The sequence below is a fragment of the Amaranthus tricolor genome, chromosome 1 (genome assembly GCF_026212465.1).
Source record: "Amaranthus tricolor cultivar Red isolate AtriRed21 chromosome 1, ASM2621246v1, whole genome shotgun sequence".
NCBI lineage: Eukaryota > Viridiplantae > Streptophyta > Magnoliopsida > Caryophyllales > Amaranthaceae > Amaranthus > Amaranthus tricolor.
Window position 1 is genome coordinate 14,230,479 of NC_080047.1, and position 19,380 is coordinate 14,249,858.

Here is a 19,380-nt window from a genome sequence, read left to right on the forward strand (position 1 = left end):
GACTTCTTGACTTGCTAATTAGTGATAATGAAAATGATTTATAGCGTAAATTTTTATAATTTGGATCCTGTCATTCTCATGGTAATGAAAGTTTAATCATAATAAAGTTTTTTTATTTACAATTTTGAATTACCACCTAATACCACATGTTTAAATGGTAATGTATTAAAATGAATTTTGTGAAGAAAATGAGATTGTTAAAGGAGAATAAGCATCTTCAATAAATTTGTCAAGGGATGTTCCTACAAAAATTACACTTAACTTTTCATTAGCATTCCCACCATTTAATGTCAATTACCAAATAGGTCATACGTGTACATAAGCAAGTCCAATAGAAATTGTCTCACTACAAAACCGTCTCATTTGAGAATTCGTGGACATGAAATAATAAGTACGTTCAAGTAAGAAGACCAGAGTAAGTAAATGTGAAGCAACAAATTAGGATATTTTAGGGAAGAAAGATGAATGCAATAAGGTAGAGCAGAATGGCCCCTTTCCTTTCTTCCTATCGTACGTGCAAATTATCACCAAGGTTTTTAACTATTTTAACTACTACAATGAATAATGGTTATTTTCAGTCCAAAATATAAATAACAATCGTTAATTTACCTGAAAATTATGAAATTACACTTTTATACATTCCAAACAAATTAATTTAATTGAAAAAAAAGAAAAAGTTTATTTGCTCTTTGTTTGTTTCTTCCCCTTCTTTCCGAGAGTCATATTTCAAGAACCTCTTCCACGCTTCGACTAAATACATAAATTGAATTTTGGGTTGCAGCATATTATAACCATGTAAATCTGTAAATCAAAGTAATATACTTAAGTAAAGAACTTGAATCCCGATAAAAAAATTCTACATTGTAATCTTATTCTTGCGAGCTGAGAATTTCTAAAAACTTGCTCATACAAAAGTCTACCAAAAATGTAGATTAATCAGATCAAAGTTGCGGGAGCAAAATGTAGATAAAATAAGGTCATACTCTCTCACCGCTCCTCTCAGTTTACATTTTTATTTTTATTATCACCTTAATTAATCATACCAACGAATTAGTATAATTTATTTCTCCAAATTTGACAAAAAGAAAAACACCTTCCATAAATATATGTCAACTTGAACAGAATAACAACTCGGGCTCAGGAAAAAGAACAGGCATGGAGGCCGGGTAAAACATGATTTGTTGATTTTCACTCGTTTAAGTTGGTTTGCATTCTTCACGATTTGAACCGTGCCAAAAACACCAATCACACTTATTCATTAAAAAAACAATGGCCCAATTGCACAATTTGGGTTTTCTTAGGGTAGGGGGCATGAGGGGGGTTATGCACAAAAGTTCGTTTTCTTAGGTTTGGGACGCGGGGCAAGGAATCTAAGCACAAAAGTTCCAAAATTACAACGTATAGATAAATGATATTGTCCATCTAATCAAAAAGCCGAATGCAGTTCAAACCAATTTATGAGAATAGTGGTTAAATAGGAGTACATGTAAAGGGACAGAGGCAGGTGAATGTAAGCACAAAAGTTCCAAAATTACGACCCCTAGAAAGTTGATATTGTCCATCCAATCAAATAGCCAAATGCAGTTCAAACCAGCTAGTGATAATAGTTGTTAAATAGGAGCACATGTGAAATTTTCTCACACCTAAATCAAGATATTGTAGAATTAAATTTTCTAAGTAGGACATAGTATATTGGTTGCATCACTCCCTCATCAATCTCAGCCCTCAAAGAAAAATTTGATCCTTGGTTCCTTTCTCACCCATCCCTACCCCACAGAACCCCACACACACACACAAACACACAAAGTCACAAACAACACACACATTACCCCTCACATTCACAACTCTCCAACTTCCATCAGCAAACCATATAGTAACCTACTTCAGCACTGGCTGAAAGAAAAGGAGTGAAAAGTGAATGCCTCAAGAATAAATTACAAGCAAGAAATCACATATTTAAAGAGTTGACAGTCATCCAAATTGAACTTACCACATAGATAAGTACATATGTTTTGTGTCACTTCCTTGGCGCATAGAGAGAGTCAGCAACATGAGGCGGATCAGCAGAGTTTCTCAAAAGCGGGTGCCTTGAAGCGGCATACTCCTCATCACTGTCATAATATCTATCCCTATGTGGGCCCAAAGCTTTCAGCACCATAGCCAAAAGAAATGACAATCCCTGAAAATAAATATTCAATCTCAATAGTGAGAAATATGATGACCAAAATGATATCAACAAGGAGTAGAGTGCAGGCACACAGATAATGAAAAGCATTTTCTTGATTATATTTCAATAAGGGGAGAAGTGCTGAGACTCTGAATAGAGTGATCTATAGAGACGTTTTAAAAGGAAAAATTTCCAACATTTTACTGGAAGAAACAGAAAAAATTGAGATCAAATATATTTTTTGCATGCAGTAATTTAAATTCCTAGTGCAAGAAATATACATTTTAAAACGTGTGCATTTTGATTTCAGTAGAAAGTAAACCATTGATGCACACTTTTGTTTTGAAACAATGTTGCAACAATTTATGATTTCTTGCCTTCAATTCTCATTGCCTTGGTCTTCGAACATTCAGTGAAAGGAAAACTTTTGTTCCTAAATATAAATATTTGAAATCTTGAGAGCTGCAGCCCAAATAGAGTAAAGTGAGAGAATCTGTGCTATCCAATGAAAAATGGAGACTTAGGGCGTAGAAATCTTGTCTTTTGGAATGTTGCTATGATGGCAAGGATTGTTTGGATATCAGTCTTAGACAAGATTCCTTATAGATCAAGTGGGTGCATGGTGTATACAAGACTCATTGTTGGTGGGATTTCCTTCCTAAATCATCGGCTAGCTGGTTTATTAAGCTGTTATGTGGTTAGGGATCAGATTAAGGGCCTGCTTATCAACCAGAACGGTGTAATTCACTTGCTGGGTGAAGTACATCTACAACAAGCTGCTGCTACCTAAGGATTCTTCTCCATGGTCCAAAGCTTTCTGGAATAGGTCCTCTATCCTAAGCCATCTTTGACAGGCTTGCTACATGAAATAGATTGGCAGAGATTGGGTTAGAATCTATATATCCAATTACCTACTGATTTCCGTCTCTGTAGACTTTCTGCTAAAACATCTAGTTATTTGTTTTTCCAATGTGACTTTTGTAGTCTATATATCAAAGCTACTTTGGAGTAATTAGGCTTAGCTCCTCCTAAATTTTCACCAGTACAACTGTTTAAAAAGAAGTGGAAACTCCCCCAAACCGGAAAACGAGCTTTATTCTCCATATTTAGTTTTCTTGTCTACTTCATCTGGTCAAAAATAATGCAGTCTGGCATGCTGATATTCCTGCTGTTAGAAGTCTGGTGAGCCAACTGAAGGTAGGTCTTAAATGGAGGGCATTTGGTTGGGAAACCAACAAAAGTGAGTAAATTGATAATTTATGGAAAAAATATAGATGAAAAATAAAGATACGTTAAATGTGTGGATGAAAATTAAAGAAACAGTGTTAGTTATGGCCAAAAATAAAAATGGGGCAAATTTGGTGGGATGGACTAAAAAGGAAAGTGGGGAAAATTTTGAGGACAGAGGGAGTAGAAAAAATCTCCATTTTAGAGGGTGTTGACCCAAATCAGTACAGGTTTACTTACTACCAAGTAAATAGTACATACTTTTCATTTCTTTTAACGAAAGAATTAACAAGTTTTTTTTCTATGCCATCCACCAACAGGAAAACCCTTTCTCTCTGTCCACCCATCCTATGCAATAACCACCTAGCAGCACCAATCCCTCACCCAACTAAATGTTCTGATCAATAGTCATAGTGAGGTTCAATATCCAGTTGGGCTTCAACAAGTTTTATTATACAATTAAATCTTCGAATTGTTTAGGTGCCAAATGTTTTCAGTTTAGTTATATCACTTTTATTTGATTAGCATATATTCTAAAACTATTATCATGTATAGAAGTCTTGGCTATATAATGTTATTCTATATATTCATTAGTGGGATTGATTATTGAGAAAATATGTTAAGAGTGTTCCTTTGTGGAACTTTTTAACTTCCTATGTGTATCTCGAAACTTCAATTTCAAGCTTGTTGTTTGACTATCTCTTACTAAAGTGTTTAGCATGATTCAAGAACCAACATGTATCAAAGAGTGCTTACTCAGATTGTCCATGAAAGAGATTTATGATTTTTTAAGCGTGATTGATCAAATTGTTAAATTTCAATTTTGTCACTGGTATCAAAAGCCTAGGCTTACACGATCAACAAAATCATGTTAGTGCACCAACAGGGTATTGGTAAAGTTCAAACTTTGAGGATTAAAAAAGAGGACGAAAAAGATCACCTGTCCTCATAGACCATAGTAATTGAAAGTGTAGTCATCCAACAAAACACCTCGCTGTTAATGTTTGTATGCACTTAAGTCCAGGCAAGAATGAGATATGCAGAAAGGAAAAATTAATTGATGCAGCCTAAAAAAATGGAATGTTAAAAAATCTGCTTATATGGTCACTGAAAAAGAAAATTGGACAAGCGAAAAGGATGTGTACACAACTTGATAAAGATGAAGAATTGTATTACTCATGCGATTAAAGGTAATCTAGGAGAATCAAAGAGTAGTATGATAGTTCTCTAAATAAGCGAGTGGCGTGGTAGTGAAAAAGGCCACGACATGGTGGAATGAGGAAGTAAAGATGGCAATAAAAAAACGAATGTTATTTGGCATTGGGCATTTGTAGAAGTGAAAACATTACAAAATATATGAAACCAAAAATCAAGGAAAAAAACAAGTGATACGTGAGGGAAAATTTTAAGTGTACGAACATGTTACAACAAGTTGGATTTGAGAGAAGGGGGAAAAGATCATTAGATGATGGCTTAATGGAGACAAGGCACAAGCAACAAGAAAGGATTTTATTGGTGAAGTGTGTCAAGAATAAAAAGTACAAACATTCTTGTCCAAGATGAAGTGATTGATGATCAATGGAAGGAATATCTTGATGAGTTGTTCAATGGATGCCGAGGAGAGACGACAAGTGACATATTGATGCAACTTATGGAAGATAATAGAGAATTTATAAAGATATAAACAAAGTAGAAGCAGAAGATGTCCCTTTTCTATTATTCCCTCTTTCTTTTCTACAATGTCTCCTTTTATACTTCTCGGAATATATTAGCCTTTGTTTTAAAAGGATACTTGATAAAAACAATATGCTAAAAAAGAAATGCATCCAATAACAAAGGAATACCACCTCCTAAATTGATTAAAACTAAAGCGACTAATTCAAGAACTATATAACACAAAATCCTGAGTCTTTAAGGGCTTAATGATAGCTCACAAACCCTCAATTAAAGGCCTTTATAAGACTTAAACAATGGTGTTTATTCACTCTAAACATCCATAAACACTGCAGTCTGAATTCTTTTTTAAATACCTAAATATAACTTGCATTAATTTAAACAAAGTGTACAACATTAGCTATAGTTCTAGTAAAAGCTAATCTCTCTTGATTTTTGAAAATATTCTTATTCAAGTCCTAAGCTTAACGATTTTAAAGACTCAAACGAGCTATAGAAAAAAAAAAAACCAAACAGCTCTAAAGACTGCTAGTAATACTAGGGAATGAAATAACTCATTCTAATCTGACTCCAACACATATAATCTTATCTTGTTACAATAAGAAAAGCAACAATCCAAACAACCTATAATGAGAAGACTTGAAGTGGTGCAAGAGTGATGAAAAAAACCTAGTAGGAAAAACCAATCTCAGTGACATAGAACTCAATTCTAAACTATGTAAGAAAAACAAGAAACTCCAAGAATGATTCAATAACTGTTAAGAATCATCATGGAAAATTCAAGAACTTTAAATCAGAACTGAAGAGCTCCAAAACTATTTCGTAAAGAATAACTAGAAAATTCATCTTCAACTTCATTTCATGCACCCATGTATTATAGTGCACTTCCAAGCCCCAAGGAATCTTTCTATTTTTGACTCATTTTTTTGCCACTTATACCCTCAATTGCCCCATTCAATACAACCATATCACAAGATTCATTTTTTGCAAATACCCTTATCACAAAATTAGATTGCATACACTTTCCCACTCTCCTTCCCACCCTCCCTCCTCGGTTGTTTACCATATTCCTTAAGCAAAGATTAAAAAAATTCTAGAAGTCTTCTAGCAATTGGACAAGCAACTGCAGAAGTATTATATAAGGTCCGAAAGATTGAATCTACGCAAGGAAATTCTCACGAGTCATAAAATATTCTTTTTGAAGACAATCGCCATAATAATCCACCACAAAATGAGATAAGTATTCCAGTTTATAACAGGAAAAGGAGAGTTGTAGTCCAAGCAACTAAAACAGCCTCTGGAACCTTATTTTACTTTTGCAATATTGAATGGTCTAACTCTGACATGTTAATGCTTTACACTTTACACCTGTTTTTCATCATCAGTCTCCATATATGAACAAAAAGGAAATTCAAGTAACATAATTTGAGAGACCAACAACGAGAGGAAGTAATTATTATATTACATAGATATGCATCCTGGAAAAATATAGATCAAGAGAAGAGAGAGAAAGACCAATACCTGTGCCGCCAGAATTGGCAAGCCAATCCATTTGCAGAAATCAAAATTTTCCCTAATAAAAACTTTCAACTCATGCAAATTTCCTGTTGGATCTTTTGGAAAGTCCTGTCACATTAAAAAGATTATAACTACCCTAGGACTTAGGAAAGCAACGAACACATTTATAAGTTATAGGAAGTATTTGAATTTTGAGACAAAAACCTGCTCCCAGTTATGATTCAGGAACACATCTGCTGTTATAACACCTTCTAGCACTAGAAGTAGGAACACAATCATCATGTACTTTGGAATGTTATGGAAATCAAAGGTATATCTACATGTTTGTCGTATTAAATAGAAGGTAAAATAAATAAAACTACCGCAGTGAGCCTTGAATACATTGCCAATTCACAACAAGGATAATTGTATTGCAATTTATTTTTCCAATGTACAATGCAATCAGCAGTAGAAATCTTTATCCATTTATTCAGGTTGTAATACTCAATGCAAGAAATTACGTAGCATTGAATTTCATCAATTCAAAAAAGTTACGACAAACAACATGCCAAAAGTATAATGATGAAAATAATTTCATACGTAAATAGGTGATGCCACACCAGTATCTGTGTTTTTTCTTCATAAATTTCCATCCTCAGTCAAGGCCGTATTTTAAGATAAAAAGGTTTTATAGTGGCCAGTTTCCAAAAATTACAAATGAATTCATTCTTATAAGGAAATTTTAGGTAAGGTAAAAAAGATATTGTAAAGATAACGCCAAATTCAAATAAGAACAGCTGATCTTCACAATTTGACATTTACCCCCCCTCCCCTCCCCCCCCCCCCCCTCTTCTCTATTGAGTAAGATTAGTGGCGAAGCCACACCTAGGAGGCTCTGTCTAACTACGCGGCCTATCGTATTATTTTTTACTCAGCCCTTAGTAATTTATAATAAATGATGTAAAAGATAATTGAATATAACAAAATCCAGTGAAGTTAGAGTTCAAAAAAGTAGAAATGAAACTTCAGGTTTGAGGTTCCTATAAATTTGATATTTGTTATAGTTTGACAGACTTTTGTCTTCAATTATAGAAGTAAAATTTTTCGATTTAAAAGCATTAATATTTTAACTTGTTTAGACTAACTCCGCTGTCCATTTTGAAATTGCTACATTATGCAAATCAAAATGAGAGATCTTTTAGATGGTAGGTAGCAAATCTAAAGAGATAGGAGTAATTATTTTGCTAAGGTATTGGCTATGTGGCTTCCTCTAGTATAAATTCCTTGCTTTGCCCCTTTAGATGATGAGTGCTAAAGACGATATCAAAGTATAAAGTAAAAAGATTAAATCTAGTAGTTTTGCTTTCTACTCAAGCTATTTTCAGCCTTTTATTGTTATGCTTGTTGTAGCTAATTATACTATCTTAGTATTTCTGTAATTTTCTGTCATGTATCATGTATGATAATTGTCTTATTCTCGAGTTACTATATAAGTTGAGGTTACAGTAAAGACCGCCTCAATGTCAAGTAAAAGAACTCTCAAAATATTCCCCTGATAATTTATGTCATTGCATCTTAACCTTTCTTTTTGTGCAAGACAGATAATTTCTCAGAATTTTTGATATTTCTTTTCCTTATATTTAAGTCTTCACAAAGAGGAAGAAATATATTACGTAAAGGACAACTTCTAATTTAGGGTTTGTTCTATTATCCTTAAGTATTCCCCACCCCTTTAAGGGTACTGCCTTTAACAAATTTAAGTGCTTAAAATCAAACTCAAAATGTAGAAAAGTTAAAGGGAACATATGGATCATATTAGAAGATAAATTTTAACAAGATCATGCCAATTCATATACATTCACATTAATTTGAATAAGACATCCTAATTCAAGTCATAACTAAAATAAATTCAAAATAGAAAAGTCCTATTAAGGAAAACAAAATACACCATGATGAAAAGAATTGCCAAATCAGGCTCTAGAGGTGACAACAGGACAACTGGAAGGAGAATCAAAGCTGCAGAAACCAATACTCTTATTCTATAAGTTATTCAAAGATGCTAGGGGAGTCTACAGGATAGATGATGTGGGGTTCATAACAATAACATCTAGTGTACCTAAAATGCAAGTCATTGGAAAGTATATATACTAGACCAAACCAGACAAGGGAATTATTAAAGCATCAATTTTATTTAATTGAAACCATCATACTTAGGTCGCAATCTGCTCAAGGTTCAGACACTACTATGTCAGACAGCAATCTCAAGCTTCTTCTGCTGAAAACGAAAGAAAAGGCTGGAGTGCCGGACAGTAGTGCCACAACTCGTATTGTAAAATTTTAAGCAGTTAGGATAAAAGGATACAAGATATAAGCAACACCCATTCATAGTCTCCGCAGCAATATGACCTGAGCATGTAATCACACAAAAGGTGACCCCAAGTCCCAGAAAGGTATAGATAAACCTGCAAGATGCATTGCAATTGAAAAGATAAAGGAAATTAGAAATCCATTACTTTTGTCACATTGCAAACACAAGGCCAAGGCTTTGTTCTTCTCGCCTAATATTCATTTAGTTCAGGAATACTAAGCTATATCATAAGTTCAATTAAGGGCTTAAAGATCTAATAAGTTCAATTTACAACTAGAAAAAAAAATTCAATTTTTAATCATGTTACTTTTCAAGGCTCCAAGCCTAGACTTGAGCATAGTTCTTCCAATAAATTCAAATCAGTTCAAACTTGTTATCCTATTGTGTTACACTCAAAAGTTTCTGTATCAATCCTTAAGTTCAGATAAGTTCCATGAAAGGCTCACTGATTCAAATAAGTGCAAAAATGTAATTTCATCATGATAATATTCAAATGTTTCAGGGTTTAAGTTCATAAAGTTGTTCTGTTGATGGCCAATAAGTTCACATAAGTTCAGCAAAGAAAATTAGTCAAGTTTGGGTGAAGAGAAGGCATTATAAGAAATCACAATAAAGTTATTACTTAGCAGGATGAGGTCATCATTATAATCGCAAAGTCAAGTGTAGATTGCATGATCTATGTTCTCATAAAATTAGAGATTTCGAACTCAGTAAAGATCAATTTTACACCCTTCTTGTTTCTATCTAAGCATTGTGAAAATTGATATGGTTGGGAATTGATTTGAAGAAGAAACTACACTACATAAGCAATAATGCTCCCCAAGACCAAAACTAGACAATGATTGAACAAAATTCAAGAAAATTGAATACTCTAAAATCATGTTGGAGAGAGAGCAAACCATGGAAATGGATAGTCCGATTCTTCGAACGGAGAATGACCTGTTTGTTTGTGCCAAACCCGAATCATCCAAAAACTATAAATTACCATAGCAATTCCAGCCATTCCGATGATGGCATTAAACATTTTCATTAAAGATTGCAAGAAACTTCTAATTAAGCTGGCCATACCTTAAGTAATTCTGAAAATCCAATAAATTAGGAAACAAATCAGAACAACTATACTACAAATTGATGCTCAGATTTGGATTGCAGTGAAATTATGAACCCTAATTTTGAGGTTGGGGGTTAAGCAGGGCAGGACTAGTCATGAAGAAATGATTAGGTAGGTACTGTTTATGTTGAAAAGCCAAGGTGTCATTCGGAAAGTAAAATGATTGTGGAATCGCCACGTGTAACAGCTAACTGGAAAGATCCTCGTTGGATTAACACGAACCTATTGTAAGACCCCGACCCCGCTGGATTGTTGACGGAGATACACAAATTGAAAATTTGAAATAAATAAGTAATTTTAACAAAAAAAAAAAGAAAATAAGGTTCGGTTAAACTTAATTACAAAAATAAGTATTTTTATGTTCGAGCCTAAGGTCAGGTATGTTCGCAGTTATTAACAACGAACAAATTATTTGTTCACAGTTATTAAATGCGAACAAAAAGGAGACAATGTCATAGCGTTAGATGGGACAAAAAAATTGAAAGTCATGTTTTGTTCGTAGTTACTAACTGCGAACAACATGCTTTCCAATTTTTTTTTCCATCTTACGTTATAACATCGTCTCTCTTTTGTTCGCGGTTAATAACTGCGAACAAACAATTTTGACCAATTTTTTTGTTCGCTGTTAGTTACTGCAACATACCTGGTGTAACAGAAGCGGCAATCTCGATACATAATTAACATATAATAATAATGTTTAATACAAAAATATTGCGGAAGTCTCAAAATGCCGAATTGTTAAAAAACTTTAAATTGTAAAAACTGAAACTGTTTAAAACAAAAGTAAAATATTACATCTGATAAAACATATTGTTTTCTCAAAATGAAAAAAAATACATCATCATCAAGTCATCAATAAAAATACAAAAAGCAGCTAAGTTCTCGATAAATAATTATTGCTACGGCCTGGACCGGAACCTAAACTAAATCCTGCAAAATGCTGCCATCCTTGATACGGATGACAGCCGATTGAATCGATCAGCGCTTAACGCCGAGCATAATTCCTATCTAGCTCAAAATATGGAAATTATACTCTACATTTGCAAAATAATAATTAATTGACACCACCGTATACTTTTACCATATTCTTTTTCTGTTCCATACTTTTAAGTCATTAAGATACCATTCTCGATCTTGACAGAAGTACGTTACTACCACTTATACTATCTATATCTTAATACTTAAGTAAGTTCATTTGATTAATACTCATAACCGTACCATGCATCATTGCATCAATACTAATCAAGTTTATCACTGATCAACAAGCAAGCACAACAATATGACACCTAATATATGTAAGGATCTAGCTAGATTAGGGCCAAAGCCCTATATCTAACTGTGGTGGGGGTCGTCACCCCGCCAATGTTTATGTTCGAGCTTCTACAGGATATGTAGCTAACCCCCTGTCTAACACCACATTTAACCGTGCCGGCTAACACGAGCACCGAGATTTTACATGCCGGTTCATGGTTCGACATTACCTTACTATCAGGGTCATTCAACCAACAATCAGATAATTTCACATAAGTTCATGACATTTTCATTATTACATGCTAACTTTGACTTTATTCAACTGAAGTGATAACTTCTTTTATTTAATATAGTTACTTCTATAGACTTAAATTTTATCTTTAGGCCCTTGTAGTTCATAAATTAATCTTTACTCATTATATTTTATTTATCACTCTATATTTAATAGTTTCCTCATTTATCACCAAAAATTTTACTTATTTTATTAATAGTCTCCACTTTAATATATTCTACTAGTAGCTAATAAATTTTTATTTTTCTTGAAATAAACTCCTAAAATCGATATTACCTAACTTAGAATCAATACAACTTATTCTTTTCAGATGATTAATTATTTTATTTATAACTCCAAGTTAAATTGTAATCTCACGATAAGTTTTTCAAATCCAATATCACAAAAGTCAACGTTTTAAGTTTTAGGGAAACAAGTAACTTTATTAAGTTTACAAAAAGATAAATATTTTAGCAAATAATAATAAAATTTAGAGCTTCTCAATAATTAATATCTCTAGTTATAAAAACAGGGTGACACTTGCAAATTTTTCACAAAAATCAATATTTCAAGTAAACTTTGTAATTTTACGAAAATTCAATATTTTTAGTTGTAAAGCAAGTAAAACTTTAAAACTTCACAAAAGTTATTATTTTAAGTAAACTTTATAATTTTCACGAAAATCAATGTTTTAGATATAAAATGGGTAAAACTTTATTTTTTTTACATTTTCATAAAAATCAATATTTCACTCATAATTTAAGAGACAAATTTCTAAAAATACTTTTACATCTTTGTACATAAATTTTTGCTCAAATAGTAAACTAAAAAAATTATTTTGTACAACTAGTTTATTTAATATCATAAAAGTTATCTTTATTATAATTTCTCATATATTCAAGGAAACACTTTAATTGCTTATAAAAAGTTATTCACAAATATATTTTAATCTTATTATGGATACTTAGTAACTTATATTATTTAATTATTTTTTTATTATATATAAACTAATATGGTCAAATGGCCTAGGTTACTTTTAGAGTATTTTCCACTTATAAACAACTTAATTTACTTTATTGTAGTATATCCTAAGTTTAAATAATTAACATAATCACTAAAAAAATAAAAACTTCAACACAATAACTTGAAAATTCGATAACATAAATATCAAATAAATTCTAATAACAACTTTTTAAATATAATCCTGGTTAATATAACATGTTCATAAAAACTACTCACAACTTATTAAAATTATTTAAAACTAACATAAACATATTAAAAATAAATTCTAGCATAAACATACTTAATTATAATAACATTCCTAATATAACACATAACCCATAAACATACTAACACAAATTTATACATAAATAAAACTTAATTTTAGTTAGAGCATAATAATCCACCCAACTTTCTACCATGTTCAAAATTTATTAAACAACATACTAACAATATTTTTAGCATAACATACTTAGTATTAACATAATCATAAATTCATCAACCAATTTTCCTAATTAATCATGCCCCATATATTTCATACTTTGCATATTATAAAGTAAATATAATGTAAAATTTCCACATAAAAAGTAGGGTAAGAAATTATACCATACTACCACCAATGATTAATACTAAATATTGATTAGGTTAATGGATAGTGTGATCCTCCAAGCTCCAATACTCCAAGTCCAAAACTCCAAAATAATGATCTTCAAGTTCCCAAAATTATACCCAGCTATGCTTCTTCTTCTTGATTTTCTTCAACTAATTAATTTTAGAAAATTAGTATATGATATAATGAAGTGAAATTAGGAGCAAATGGAAGAAAAGTAGATGACTTAATTCCTTAATATTATATAACTAGAATAATATATTTTAGGTGAGTTTTGTTTTAAGTTTGCAAGGTTGAATGTTAGGAAAATAGCTAGTATATAAAGAAGATATTTATGGGACAAGATCTTATAATATTTGGATAAAAAAAATAAAAAAATCATGGCTCCATATCTTACCGATAACCATCCAACATGATGGTAAGGATAAAGTTTGATTTCTTTCAAACTTACTTTACTTATGTAAGTAAATAAGTAATAAAAAAAATATAGGTAGGTTTTGACTAATTAATTTTAGGTAGTTAGGATTAGTTTAGGTGTAAAAACAAGCTTAAAAATGTAATTAAATTTAGTATTATAATTATACTAGTTTTAAAATAGTTTAAGTGAAAGTGTTAAAGTCGTTAAAATAATCGTTAACGGAATTAATTAGGAATTAAGCATCTAAATGTAAAACTTCAGTAAATCGTAAGTTAATTAAATAATTTTGAAAATTTTGAAGTATATAAATTAGTAATTGAAACTTTTGGGCTCAAAAAGAATATTTTAGAAATATAAAATTTCGAGTTGGAAATAATTTAAAGAACTCAGACACGTATTGAAATTTTAAGGGAATATAAAATTGGATATAAGAATTACATCTCGAGGAATAAAATTTTATATGATGGCTAAATTAAATTGGAGTTTAGGGATTATGAATTAAGAATTTATCGGAAAAAAAAAATTAATCGGATGATTAAAGGAAAATTTCGAGTCTGTTACACCTAGCCTTAGGCTCGCACATAAAGACGCTTATTTTTGAAATTAAATTTACCCGAAGCTCATTTTTTTATTGCTTTTGTTAAAATTACTTAATTGTTTCAAATTTTCACACAACTGTCGAATAGAACTACTGGCCATCCTCGATCCATCCGACTAGAAAAACAGACGGACTAACCATCATGCTTGATCCACCCAACTAAAAAAATGAGTAGACTTGGATAACAATTTTGAAATAATTTTAATATATAAACGGGTAATACCCGCCTACTAAGTTAAACGGGTGGGTACAAAAATAATACTTGCGAGTAAACCCGCCGCCCAATTATATTATAAAATACAATTTTTCTAATTTTTTATTTGAGAAAGTACCATACTCCAAGTAGCCAAACTCTAAGTCCATAGTATATTTCTCTACTTACTTTGACAGTTCAACAGTGTGGACATTTACGGCCGGTTTGGTTAGTGATATTAAATGATGGTAATGGAAATGATTAATAGTGTAAAATTTCATCAAAAGTTCCATACCATTCCCATGGTAATGAAATTTTGATCACAAAAAAGTTTTTTTGTTTATAAATTTCCATTACCACCTAATAACACCTCTCCCAATGATAATGCGTTGGAATGAATTTTATGAAGAAAATGAGAAGATTAAAGTAGGACAAGCATGACCATCAAGGAAACCAAGAGATTTTTCAACCAAAATTACATTAGTTTTTCATTCTCATTACCACCGTTTATTATCACCTATCAAAGGGCCCGTTAGCATTTTAACTTCCCTGTCTTATGTATTCCTCATACACCGTCAAGTGTCTCATATTTTAAGAATATTTCTTTATTTCGGTTATTTTGGATAGTGCGCTGTAATACTTTTACGATTGTATTTAAAATTTTTTATACCGGTCATGTCCATTTTATTCGTGGGTCCAACCCGCTAATAAAGGGGGTGGGTAGCGACAAAAAAAAGGTTTGCAATGGTAGGCGGTCTTTTGAAATATCGAGCCCGCATGTAAATTTTTGTAAGCATTCCTAATTCGGTACTTGCCAAAACTCGCTCATGGACTCCTCTACGATCAACCACTTTAACTTTTTTCAAATAAACATTGAACAATCAATATCAAATATTCCTTTAAATAATTGGTTTATTTAGCTAGCTTAAAAGTCGATGCTTTCACTTCCTCAAGCACACAATTTAAAAAGTCAACACACATTTGTAAAACAAAATTCAAAGATGAATCATACGACATACTGCTATGTCCCTTTCAAGTGTAGCAAAGAGAAATGAAGTATATTAAAAGAAAACGGTGGATATTTGGTGTAAAATGAAATTAAAAAATAGTTAAAATGTATAAATAAGTTTAGAAGGTAATGGTGGACAATCATAAATAATCGAAATAGTGTTCTTAATTTTCTTTGCATACATTAGCTAGGAATGGTCAGGTCCAATCAGACGCAGATCAAGATTCATAATTTTAGGTTGACCCATACCCAGACAAACTCATAGAGTTTTAAAACTTTTTGGACCTAAATCCAGACCCCACTTCTGCAACAGTTGGTAACTCCTTCATAATCAAAATGATGCTTCTAGTTTGTGGGTACTTCTTGTCCGATTTCATCAGAAACTGAATGATCCTTCGCTCTATTTGACTCTTGAACACTTTTTATGTTCTCACAATTCTTGCAAGAGCATAAAGGAAAAGGGTCTAGAGCATTTTCTTCATCCCAATACCCTTTCATATGTGTATAAAAGTCTTCTATGACGTATCACTGGTTTGAACTGTTTTGCTAATACATTCCTAGACATCAAACAATTGGGCTCTGGAGGATTGACCAAACCTATGTTCTAATTCTTCCTAAAGCTCTTTAGAAGTGTGAAATAGAGAGTAATTTTAGATATCGTTTCTTTCACAACATTCAATAACCAACCTATCACAATGTCATTCATACAGTCCCAAGCTTTGCCTAAAATAGTACTTGATGTTTAATAGATCCATCAGCAAACCTCATTTATTGCCAAATGATGCGATAGAAACAGTTCTCCTCCTATATCCCTTTGAATTTGCTACTTTTGAATGTTGTGTTGCAAATTTAAAGAGACGTAGGAAATAGTGTACTTAATTTTCTTTGTTTCTCGTAACAAAATAGTTATACTTAAAAAAGTTTGTAAGCAAGAAAACTTAAATTCACTTTCTCATACATCAACATAGGTCTGATCCGGCAATTAGTAAGTAAGCTACATTATTGCTTAAGAGAGGCAGAGAAAAAAAACTATTACAATTTAAGGGGAGCATTACACGTTATGACAGCAACAATGCCAAATCCTTAATCCAAAAAGATTAGGATCGGCTACACAGACTGAATTTGGGGCGCAATACTTGTGTTGGTAGAAGTGTGTTGGGTAACAGAAGTTACTGATGCATAGACAGTTGTATCAGTTGAGTATTGACAAGACGAGAACTCTTGGAAAAACCTTAGACTTTCTCCGTCATCGGCAAAACCTTGGACAGACCGTGGAATTGAAGGCATATCAACATCTAAAACTCCTTCAAGAACCTGTACTGCTTGCCCCATGGATGGTCTTTGATTCTCTTCATCTTGAATGCACCAGCATGCTAGTTTGCATATTCTCATAACTTCATCCCCGTCTGCGTTTCCTTCTAACCGTGTGTCTATTATGCTTAAAACATCTTCACCATTAGTTAGTTTGCGTAATGCCCAAGCAGGAAAGAAATCCATCCTCTCTTCATTTGCTTGTTGGATGTTTCTTCGGCCAGAAACAAGTTCAAAGAGCACCATTCCATAGCTATAAACATCGGCTTTTGCTGTGATTGCCTCGCCTGAGATCCATTCTGGTGCTAAGTAGCCCCTCGTACCTCTAATTGTTGTTAAAACCCGGCTAAAATCTCTTCCAATGAGCTTTGCTAGCCCGAAATCTGCAACTTTTGGACAATACTCAGCATCTAACAGGATATTCTCGGGCTTAATGTCACAGTGTATGATACAATCCCTGCATTTTTCATGTAGATAAGCCAATCCCCTTGCAATTCCCATTGCTATTTGGTACCTTACTTTCCAGCACAAAATCTGTGGCACGTCTCGTCCAAAAAGAAGAGTGTTCAACGACCCATTTGGCATGTATTCGTAAACCAGCAACCTCTTAGACCCTTCTGAGCAAAACCCACAAAGCCGAACCAGATTAATGTGCTGAATTGTCCCTATTACACTCACTTCTGCTCTGAATTGCTTCTCGCCTTGACTGTTGTTGACGCTTTCAAGCTTCTTTACTGCTATGACCGCGGAATCCGGCAAAAGGCCTTTATACACACAACCAAAACCACCACTTCCGAGTTTCTGACTGAAATTCTTAGTGGCAGTGTGCAAGTCTCTAAATGAAAACCGTGTTAGTGAGTGCTCCATACTTCTCGAAGCTTTCATCAACCGCCTTTTTCCCCTCCAGTAAAAAAGAAAAAGAAAAGCAGTAAGAGCTAGAATTCCCGCGCCTAATCCTACTGAAATACCAATTACTAGTTTCTTGTTTTTGCTTGTTCCTGCATCTAAGGCCGAGACTTTAACATAAAGAGTTTTTCCACTACCATCAGAGAGTTGCCTCATGTTCAAAAGATCCGACACCCAAATAAAACAACCATCATCATCATAACTATACGCAGAACACGAGCAATTTTTTAAACAAACCGATTCACATTCTCCTGCATCCGATGCTAAAATAGCCTCCGGATGTTCTACTAATACTCTACCTGAAGTTTTCAAAAACTTATCATTGCCTTTTTCACTTCCACACGATAGCTTGTTTTTTCTACGACATCCTCCCGAATAATCATTCAGACCCCACTGCACTGCAAAATTAGGCTCAAAACCCGGCAAACAATTACAGTATGGCAAAGAAGATTGGCTACAAATTGCGAACGCACCACAATATGAAAATACTTCACACCTCTGTCCAGGTTCTGTCCAAAACAGAACCCATTGTTGGCTACTTTCCTGCCATGTTATATCCATAAACTGCCCCGATACATCCATCACAAACCTCGTTATAATTCGAGGGTCATGAACCGAATAAGTCAAATAACTCTCATTCTCATTATCAACATATGTCACATTAAGAACTTTTGGCACAAACCTAAGCTCAGGCATTTCACTAAATATATGTTGATCTGATATATAAGGCCCACTACTCCAATATTGTGTTGTTTTATTCCACAACATAATAAGCTGACTAGCATTAGGATCACGCTCGAAACTAAATAGACCGGTTCCAGGATCCTCCGCGTTTTTCCAAGAACTAAACTCTATACTTTTGTTACTCTTTTTGTTAATTCCAAACTTACTCCCCGGCATAAATGTATCCGTTGGATGATCAAAACTTTGCCAAATCACAGAATTCGAACCATACCCATCTCTCAAAACAAAATTCCCATCATCTTGGAGGACAGCTTTCACACTTTTAGTACTAATATTAGTATTATAGTCCAAATTTGTGGACCAAATGGGTGAGTTAGACTCATTACTAACAAGAACTAAATTACCATCTTTCAAAAACTTAAGCATGGATGAATATTTATCAGAAACAGGGCTATCTCTATTTGCAACCCAAATTTTAACATGACCAGGAATTCTCTTATACCATATGCCTATGTACCAATTAGAAGCCTTACCTGGGTTGAAAAAACCAAGCTCAAACTGCCCACCAGATGATACTATTGTTTCATCTCCTGTAAGGTAATTAGTTGGACTAATACTATCTTTTGCATGACATGATATATTTAGGAAATAAATTAGTGAAATTATGATTTTGATTACTATGTTTTTGATATTCATGGCTAAATATCAGGTTGTATTTGTTAAGTTTCAGATGTTTTAAGTTGTAATAAGTGAAGTTATATATTGATGTAAATAGAAGAAGATCAGATGGTCAACTGTCTTCTTCATTGTTTGGCATGTAGTGCTAAATACGTTTGGAAGTATGTTGGAATTTAGACGACTTCAAATTTGAAGATCTAGTCAAATAAGTACTACCATGATGTGAGGAATGATGATGAAAGTTGAAACTCCCCAAGTTAAGATTAACTTCTACATATTGCGTGATAAATGTCGTGTAATTATAATTAAAAGTTTGAGTTGCAGTGTGAATATGACCCCATGATATGTTATATACTTTAACACATCTCCTTACGTGAGAGCTCTTTGGGCTAGAAGGGTGAATGCAGC

At 32.9% G+C, this 19,380-nt stretch overlaps 2 protein-coding genes across 2 annotated transcripts; both read right to left on the reverse strand.

Moving 5' to 3' along the window:
* Positions 1 to 320: 320 nt before the first annotated feature.
* Positions 321 to 10,168, reverse strand: LOC130805049 (tetraspanin-19). The gene is made up of 6 exons (XM_057669652.1): positions 9,833 to 10,168; positions 8,928 to 9,027; positions 6,791 to 6,871; positions 6,590 to 6,694; positions 1,991 to 2,179; positions 321 to 801 (listed from the first exon to the last, which is right to left on the reverse strand). Exons 1-5 carry the CDS (start codon positions 9,997 to 9,999, stop codon positions 2,018 to 2,020), a joined length of 615 nt encoding a protein of 204 aa, XP_057525635.1. The 5' UTR covers positions 10,000 to 10,168; the 3' UTR covers positions 321 to 801; positions 1,991 to 2,017.
* A 5,956-nt stretch (positions 10,169 to 16,124) lies between these two features.
* On the reverse strand, positions 16,125 to 19,019 carry LOC130805054 (G-type lectin S-receptor-like serine/threonine-protein kinase At2g19130). Its single transcript, XM_057669665.1, has one exon. It carries the CDS (start codon positions 18,988 to 18,990, stop codon positions 16,501 to 16,503), a length of 2,490 nt encoding a protein of 829 aa, XP_057525648.1. The 5' UTR covers positions 18,991 to 19,019; the 3' UTR covers positions 16,125 to 16,500.
* Between the last annotated feature and the right edge of the window lie 361 nt (positions 19,020 to 19,380).